This window comes from Myotis brandtii, unplaced genomic scaffold (assembly GCF_000412655.1).
Source record: "Myotis brandtii unplaced genomic scaffold, ASM41265v1 scaffold827, whole genome shotgun sequence".
In the NCBI taxonomy this organism is placed as follows: Eukaryota; Metazoa; Chordata; class Mammalia; order Chiroptera; family Vespertilionidae; genus Myotis; species Myotis brandtii.
Window position 1 is genome coordinate 179,021 of NW_005371360.1, and position 9,205 is coordinate 188,225.

General features: G+C 51.5%; 1 protein-coding gene across 4 annotated transcripts in view; it reads left to right on the top strand.

The window, feature by feature from the left end:
* The window catches only part of KDM4B (lysine (K)-specific demethylase 4B), a 110,880-nt gene that overhangs the window by 50,987 nt on the left and 50,688 nt on the right, over positions 1–9,205 (top strand). For all 4 annotated transcript variants that reach the window (XM_005884377.2, XM_014531904.1, XM_014531905.1 and 1 more), the window contains exons 8-9: positions 783–886; positions 4,436–4,573. In XM_005884377.2, coding sequence (XP_005884439.1) covers positions 783–886; positions 4,436–4,573 — 242 coding nt within the window. The remainder of the gene's footprint in view (positions 1–782; positions 887–4,435; positions 4,574–9,205) is intronic.

Genomic DNA, 9,205 nt, shown 5'->3' on the forward strand with positions numbered 1-9,205 from the left:
GAGGGGTCCCAGACTGCAAGAGGGCACAGGCCAGGCTGAGGGACCCCCCCGAGTGCACAAATTTTTGTGCACCGGGCCTCTAGTATATATAGTCTTGGACAAAAATAGTGCCCAAATGCAAACTTTGTAACAGGGTTAGGGACCTATGTTGTGGACGCAGCCAGGATCGGGCTGCTCTGCCATTTCCCCACAGGACTATAGGCCTTGGGCGGGTTAGTTGATGGCCCAAGCCTTTGTCTCCTTACCTGCCCGGTGTCTGTGTGCACAAAGAGCCAGGAGCAGAGCCTGGGCCACTCTTTATTGCAGATTTGGTCATGGTATGTGTGTGGAGAGCATCACTCACTTCTCACTTATCACAGCTTGTCTGGTTCTAGAACATCAGCTTCTGTGTCCTTTCTTTTGGGCTGTGTTCTCACGTGTCTGAATGACCATGCGGATGCAACGCAGTTGGTCTTTGGAGGGGTTTGGAGGGGAAGTGTCTGTGTAGCCATGCCATGCCCTGTGCCCCATCTATGACAGGTGTGCTGTGGGTGTGCGCCCTGTCACACAGACAGCCCCGGCTTGCCCTCTGTTCCAGGTTCACTAAATGAAGGCCAGGGAGTGTCACCATTGTGGTCACCAGCAGAGCTCATGGGTGTGTGATGGTCCATGTGGTTGATACCCTTGGTGCTGCAGGCACCCTGCTCTGTGCTCTGACAGGAGGAAAGAGCTGCCCAGAAAGAGTTGTCCTGGCTCAGCCCCCACCCTGGTCTTTAAACTGATGCCCGTCTTTTTCACTCCAGGGTTCTTCCCCGGGAGCTCCCAGGGCTGTGACGCCTTCCTTCGGCACAAGATGACCCTCATCTCACCCATCATCCTCAAGAAGTACGGGATCCCATTCAGCCGGGTAGGTAGGGGCTGCTCCAGGAGGGGCTTCTGGCCCAGGTGATCACAAACAACCCAGGAAACTGGCTTTTTAACCCTTAAGAAGGTTCTAGAACAAGGGCAAGCCAGGGGAGGAGGACCCTGTGGGAGCCTGGGTTCTGAAGGTTTCACCAGAGGAGTGATTTGTCAAGTATGGTGGCAAGTTCTGTGATCAGACCCTCATGCCTCACTCTCACCTGAGTGTCAGCCAGTGGGAAATTGCTTCTGATATTTCAATCTAACTGCCGGCAGCATTAGTGCTCGGATCTGGGCTTCATTCTTCCTGTTGGGGCCACAACCAGGAAGCGACTTCCAGCCACTGCTTCATTAGGTTCATCAGGTTGCAGGATTTTTGCTTTGAGAAGTGCAGGTTCGCATTTTTCTCTTCTCTCTGTGTTCGGTCAGAACACCCTTTGTTACCAGGAACCTCATGAACAGATCACAGCATCACTCATGGAAGTGAGAAGTACTTGCTCCCCTGTGGTTTGTTAAGAACATTCTCCAAAGTGGTGCTTCCTGGTCAGGGATGCAGAAGTTGGCTGGCAGGACTCCTTTTTCCCTCTGAGGCCAGCAGGGTGAGGACCCTTGTCTCTGGGCTCTGATGGATGCCCGTCCGGGTACGATGTGAATCCCTGATCTGAGTTCCTGGTGGCCTTCAAAGGAGTGACTCCCACACTCCACTTATAAATCTCTGTAATGGTATTTACCTCTAGAAGAAAGCACAGATCAATAGCAAGCTTTTTAATAATTAAAAGTGTGTGTTTCTGGAATCTGTCATTGACATCCTCATTTATTCTGTGCCAGCTTGCACAAGAAACCAAATTCCGGGCTTTCCCCATGACTGGCGTTTGGGGCTGGCACTGCTTATTACTTTGCCACCCTGCCTGTCCATCATCCCCAGTGCCTTCTAACTTACTGTCGGGATCATGTTGACGCCGGTGACACAGAGGACAGACACTGTGGGCTTGAAATGAAGCCACTGGGACATAGATTTCTGACAGGAACATAATCTTCTTGTCGTCCTGAGTGCCTCTTCTGTTCTAGGCCCTGATTCATGGTGGGGATCAGGCCCCAAAGTCCGCCCGAGCCTGGAGTGGAGGTGCCTCCCCCACACCTGAGGTGTTGAGCTTAGCATCCCCAGGACCCTGCTAAGCCCCCAGAAGGCTCTGTGCTCCCACCACAGGGTGCCATGCCCTGGTGGAGAGAAGGGGAGTGTGCAAGTTGGCGGTGGAAGAAAAGTGCGATAGCACTTTCCAGGGTCAGCGTAAATAAAATAAGAAAATTAGTAATTGCATTTTTAAAAAATCAAAGCTCTAAATCCTGCTGCAGAAGCAGCCCAGAGAACCCTTGCTGTGGATGGGGTAGCTAGGACCTTGGGGACCCGTGAGTGTTCTCTCCTCCCATCTCCTGCTCCATGCTTCATTCCCTGCTCTCGGCTGTCACTTGGACAGGAATTTAAAAATATAACTTAATGCACACTGACTTTCCTTGATTGGTGCAATTCATTATTTGAAAAGAAAAATATCTCAGTGTTCTGAAGGGCTGGCTTTGCTCCAGGCTGTGTCAGTTTTGATTGATTTTTGACTCTGTGGGAAGTCTCACCCCCCCTTCCTGCTGCCCATTCTCCCCACACCAGGGTTTGATGTCTCACTGGTACTTAAACAAATCCAGTGATTTCTACTCATCTCTCTGGGGGAATAAGTAAAGATCAGCAGGCCTGAGAACGCCGACAAATCAACAATAAAAAGATGAACCATGAGATAAATAGAGAGGGGTGAAAGAAAGGCTTGAACAGACTTTGCAGAAGTTTGCACAAACCGACATGGTGTGACATTCTGTGGATTTCGGAGAAAGATGACCAAAGCCAAGGAGATCCCACTGCACATGCCCAAATGCTGGGAGGGGAGCACAAGGAACTCTCACTCACCACCATTGGGGGTGCAAATGGGCAGCCACTGTAGAAAAACAGTCAGCAGTTTCTTGGAGATGTGGCCATGCACCTGACTTGAGACCCTGAAACACCCCCCCACCCCCCGCCCCCTGCACTCTGTGTCTGTTTATTCAAAAGAAATGCAAACACGTGCTGCAAGGAGACTGGCCCAGCAACTCTATTCACCAGAGTCCCAAAGTCTGTACACAGGAGAATGGGTAATAGTGACACATCTCATGATAGAATTCCCTTTGGAAGACTCATGTGCACACGCACTGAATGACTCTCGAAGAGCAAAGAGCCAGACGCAGGAGTACAGACCGTCTGATTCCATGAAATCCTAGAGAGAAACATAATCCGTGGTGGCAGAAAGCACACTGGTGCGAATGTACTGGGGTCCTTCAGTTCCCACGGTACCAGAAATGATCTCTTTCTGTCTGGGGTGGTGGTTATTCAGACTCTGCCCAACCTGTGGTCTGTGCCTTCTACTGACTGTACAAATCAAGGAATAGATAGGCCCAACTTCAGAGACAGTTTCTCCCAGGCCACCAGCCTCAGTTTCACAACTATGGATTAGGCCAGCAGCCCCACTTCACGAGTCCTGGAGAGTGGTCAGTGTGGTCATGGAAAGTGTCCCCTCCCTGGATGGGGGGGATGAGGCTGCAGCGCCCCCGCCCCCATTTTCCATCGGGCTTTCAGATGGTGGTTTCAGAAGCATCAGTCTGAGGCATTGTGCGCCCCATCCTGTCAATCATGCCCAGCTCCTAGTTTTAGAGTCTCTGTTTCAGTGTCTGGTTGTCCAGACTATTTGAATAGATGGAGAAACATCAGCTCTCTCTTCAGAGCTCTGACCTTGACATTGTTTTCTTCCACATGCTGATGTGTTTCTTTGGTCTCTTTGACATCATCTAGAAGGACCCACCTCTTGGAATAAAAAGGACAGATTCTGTGCTTATGATGGCGAGGGGACTTAGGTTATTTTAGGGCAAGGACAATGTACCGCGTGTACGCCTGTCCTGTGCTCAGAGGTTCTGCAGCTGCCATCAGCGCCGCCTGCCCTGATGTATGAGAACATCTCACAGTGGACAGGAGGTGTGACATGGCCACCTCCCTCCAAAACTGGAGACCCCCTCCTCAACAAAAGGGAGAAGTGCTTAGAATGGTAGCATCTAGCAGTCCCTCTGTTTCTGCAGTTCACCCCTCTGCGGAATGCTAACTGTGTCTGTCAACTTGGAGCTTCAGCTGGGCTATGGTGAGCAGGGGCTGGTAGTGAGCCGTTGACCTGGCCACCGTCATCCCTACTTTATCAGCCCCATGGGAAATTGGCTGGAGCCTGTGAAATTAGGTAGAGCCACCTTTCACTTGGTAGATTCCATTGACACCCAGAGTCAGGCTCTCTGGCACTTGTTGGGAACTCCTTGAGCCCACATCCTCCTTCTGTGCTCCTTGGTGGCTCCCGGTGGCCTTTGCCACCAGCCTGTCCCTGCTCTAGGCCAGGCGTTGCTTCTGGCAGGTGAGCCATGCATGAAATCCTCTTCCTTCTAATTCTGTTCCTCACGCTCACCTGTCAGCCTCCCCTCACCTGTTGGACTTTTTCCTCAGATCACGCAGGAAGCTGGGGAGTTCATGATCACCTTTCCTTACGGCTACCATGCTGGCTTCAACCACGGATTCAATTGTGCCGAGTCGACCAATTTTGCTACCTTGCGATGGATTGATTACGGCAAGGTGGCCACTCAGGTAAGTGTCCTCAGATGCCGTGAAAGACTAATAAGGGGCCCAGTCCCTTCCAGCCACCTCTCTTGGGCCTAGGTCTATACACCCGCTGGCTTGGAGCCTAAATTTTCCATCAAGGTCTGTTTCTGAGATCATAGTAAACTTGTTCCCAGAACATTTGTCACCTGGAGGAATGGGGACAAGGCATGAGTGGGATGGGTGGACATGCGGCAAATAGGGCCTGGGCAGGCCTAGGGTCAGGGGCCCCCATCTCCTGGCAGACCCCACACTCTCTGGGCCTGAGGGCTGCCTGCTGCATTGCTGCCCCTGGAGGATCCTGAAAGGTGAGGAGACTCCTTTGATTCCCCCCCAGTAATTTGCCATTCTTGGTCTCCAAGCGCGGATTATTGGCCAAAAGATGTGACATCTAAACTGAGTGCTTGTTCTCGGATTCCCTGAGCTCTGAGTGCGTCTGTCTTTGTGGTTTTGATTGACAGCATGGAGGGTGCTATGGCAAGTCCATGGAGTTGCTGGCTGTGAGACTGGGTCATGCCTGCCTCATCTCCTTCCTCTTGCTTGTCTCCTGTGGAGGCTTAAAGTGGCTTTGGAGATCCAGGTGACAGGATGCACACCGGGCTAATGAACTGCAGGCCTACCCAGTCAGCTGGGGGATGGTGGAATCTTGGAGGGAGAAGCAGGAAGGAGGACTGTTGGGCCAGCAGCAGGCCCAGCCCTTTCCCAGCTGCCAGTACCAGGGGCCTTCCTCCCAGGACTGTTACTGCAGCCCTTAATGCCTGTCCCGTCTGCCACAGAGGAAGACGGCAGGCAGGCTTCTCCCATCAGGCTGGACTCTGGTCGATCTTCCCCAGCTCATGGGTTTTAGCCCGATGGCCCTCTCTCTCCATGGCAAAAGCAGGTCCAGCCACTTGTGGGCATCTTGCACTGGTGCTGGGGCACATGGAACAGAAGCTCCTTCAGCTAGCCTCATACAGGATGAACGGAGCATTTCCTGCCAGCCGTCCACATTGGAGCCTGGGGTTTCTCTGCACAATCGCTTAGTTGTTCCCAGTCAAGGCCCAGGGTCAGGACAAATGGTGGAGTCAGTGTGGAGGAAGTGTACCTGGGCCCTATACCCTGACTCATGTAGCATTTTCTAGACCTCAGACCTTTGCAAAGAGGGTCTACCAGTGGTTCTCAACCTTCCTAATGCCGCGACCCTTTAATACAGTTCCTCATGTTGTGGTGACCCCCAACCATAAAATTATTTTTGTTGCTACTTCATAGCTGTAATTTTGCTACTGTTATGAATCGTAATGTAAATATCTAATATGCAGGATGTATTTTCATTGTTTGTGACCCACAGGTTGAGAACCGCTGGCTCTAAGCAGTGATGTTCAGACCATGGTCAGTGGCCACACGCAGGTGTGGCGGCCTTGAGATGTGGCCCATTTTCATGGAGATGAGCTGTGTGTGTAACACATGTACAGTGTCTAACAAAGAACAGGAAATATCTCACCAAAAATCTGTTTATATTGGTTATGTAGACTGATAATTTTGCATAGCTTAGTCAGGTTATACAAAATATTTCATTAAAGTGAATGTCACCTGTTTCTTTTCACTTTTTGAATGTGGCGACAGAAACATTGAGGTTACAAAGGTGGCTTGTGTTCTATTTCTATTGGGCAGTGCTGTTCTAAACAAATGGGCTAGCCTTTATTTTTCTAATTATCTATTTCTCTAGCTTTACTATTGCAGTGCAGTTTAGAAAAGGAAATGGGCTTTGTAGTAAGGAAGATGGGGGAGGTGCTCCCAGGATTTGGAAGCATCGGGCTTTTTATACTTAAGTCAGAAAATCATGATGGGATTGTCACAGGTGGGGACTCTGGGTGTCACTAAAAGAGGAGACATCTAATCGTCAGGATTTGCCTGTTTGATCTAAAGGAGTAAATATCCGGGGTGTGTGGCTTGGTTGTTTGCATTACATGGTAAGACTCAAGGAGGAGAGAATCCTCACGACCTGTGTGTGCCGTGACCTCCTGCCACAGTGGGAGCTGCGGTGGAGCCAAGAACCTGGGGCCAGGCTTTTCCTGGAGAGGCTGTCAGAGCCGAAACTGAGCGGGGCCGGGGACTGCCTAGATATTAATTGCTACTTTAGGTTCAGCCATGTGTTCACAAGCGACATTTGGGAAGTACAGCCTTAGATTGGGCCTCCACGCTTACATTGCCAGGCGGCGTAGCGTGAAATTACTGAACAAGTGGCACTTGGTGCTCAGAGCAAGCCGGAGTTCAAGGTGAGCGTGCAGGAGCCACGCGGGGCTCCCCCGAAGAGCTGGCCGAGCTTCCCAGGCCCCTGAGGCAGGAAGGCAAGGGGTTCAGCCAGGAAATGACCATTGGCCACTGGGCATCTGTGCATGGCAGTCCTGGATGCCACCCCACAGTCTTTGGGGTGACAGTTCCTGACTCTTGTAAGCTCTGCTGCCCCCATAACTAGTCGAGGCTGCAGAGTCCACCGAAGTGCTTGGCCTTACTGATAAAAAGCTAAGGCATGTCAGAGGCAGGACCAGGGAGAGACAGGGCAATCATTCAGGTCAGATGGCGCACAGGGACCTGCGGGTCCTCAGCCAGATTTTAGGGAGCGGGGAGGATCCCACAACTCCTTTTCCTGAAAGCCAGCCTGAGCTGCCCCACTCCATCTGTGTTTTGGGCCAGTTCCTTCTAGCATCTTCATCAGAACATAGCCCAGGGGAGAATTTCCGCTTCCCAGATTTTAGGGACTGTTTTACTTGTTGGTTTGTTACCTTCTTCAAGCTCCTGCCCTCTATTGTCCCTTTTCTGTCATTCTGCCTTGTGCCAACACATTAAAAGCCAGACTCTCACACCTACTCAGTCTGTATGAGTTTCAGGTATCTCTTTCCAGAGCAGAGGTTGCAAATTGGTAGACTGACTACTTTTGTATGGGCCGCAAACTGAGAATGATTTTTACATTTTTAAAGAGTAGAGGGGAATCAAAAGAATATGCGACATGCAATTAGATGAAACTGAAAGTTCACCTTCATAAATAAAGTTTTATGGGTGCCCACCCTCGCTCGGGTGTTGACCTGTTGTCTGTGGCTGCTTTTGCCTGCAACGGTGGAGTTGAGTAGTTGCAACAGAGGCTGGCCTGCAAAGCTGAAAATATTTGCCACTTGGTGTGGGCCTTTCCTGCCAGTTCTGGCTTCAGCCACTTAGGGCTGAACAGTCACCTCCTGCACTCCCAGAGCCAAAACCACTGCCTTGGGAGGCTCCGGATGGGTCTGAGAGGATGCCAGTAGTTGTGGCCATTCAGCAGGACATACAAATGCTGATGCCACAGCTGCCACCTGCTGAGCATCACCCACCCTACCTCCTGACTGCAGGGCAGAGAGGCTCCTAGGTTCCTCCTGCCATAAAGGCCTGGAGAAGAGAGCTTACAGCCTGTCACCAGAGGCCCTCCGAGGGAGCTCCTTTGGGTCCCATTTGCAGCTGAAGGCTGCCTGGGGTGTGTTCTCTCTCCACCCTCCCACTGCAGCACAAACACAGAACACTGACCGGCTCTGTCCATTGTCTAGTTGAGACGGTGTTTCTCTTCTAGATGGTTTCCTTTCTGAGCCACTTGACTGACATTCACCCTCATTACCCATCTGTGCACGGGAAGAAAATGCATGGCTGCCTGTACTGCCCAGCCTCCCTGTGGTAGGGGTGTCCTGTGTGTCCCCACCTCAGGGCACTCAGGGCCTGCCTCCTTCACGGCCTGCGATCTTTGGACTACCTGAGCTTTTCTGTCTATAAAAGGGACGCCCTTTCTTGGAGCTGTCTTAACATAACATGGCAAAAGATATACAAGAGCACTGTGTGTGGGACTATGCCTTCGCGAGTGTCCCTAGTCTCTCAGACTCTGGCTTGTTGGTCCAATCTAGGGTCCTTCCTCACCACAGTGGACATTTGGGGCTGTCCTGGGCACTGTGGGGGATTGTGCAGCATCTCTGGCCCCCACCCATGCCATGCCAGGAGCGCCTCCAGTCATGACAACCACAGATGTGCCCAGACATGGCCCAGGGTCCCCTGGGGGCAGGATTAGCCCCTGTCGAGACCTCTGTCTAGCTGGACTTGCAGGTTTCCTCTTTCTCTTTCCAGGCAGTGGGTGGTTGTCCAGCGGTATCTGTGGACTCTGACACTGGGGTGTCAAGCTCAGTGTAGTTTCTTTTCAGATTCCTGCTAAGGGCATCTCCCAGGACATCGTGTTTGGGGCTTAGAGCCTCCTTTTCCTACTGAAAGTCATTTTCTCTCCTGTGTTCTGAAGCCATGGGGTTTGAGGTCTCTTAAGCAGGACAAATATCAGATATCGTGGCCAGAGATGTGAAACCTCACTTAACAGGCCACCCCCTCAGTGAGCTTGGATAAAGACACCCCCCTACCCCAGTCTCCACTCCCCACCCCCATTCCAGGGATCATGGGTTTCATTAATCTCATGTGCTTCTCTTCTCTAGTGGGGAGACTGGGCCAACAGGGAGAGTTGTGGGAATGAAACAAGGATTCCACAGAACGCTTTGCCTTCTCCCTAGGAATTATTCCTCTTTGAGGAACTAGATGTTAGAGCGAGTGCCCCTCCCCATTCTGGGATTCCAACGTTTTTTCAAA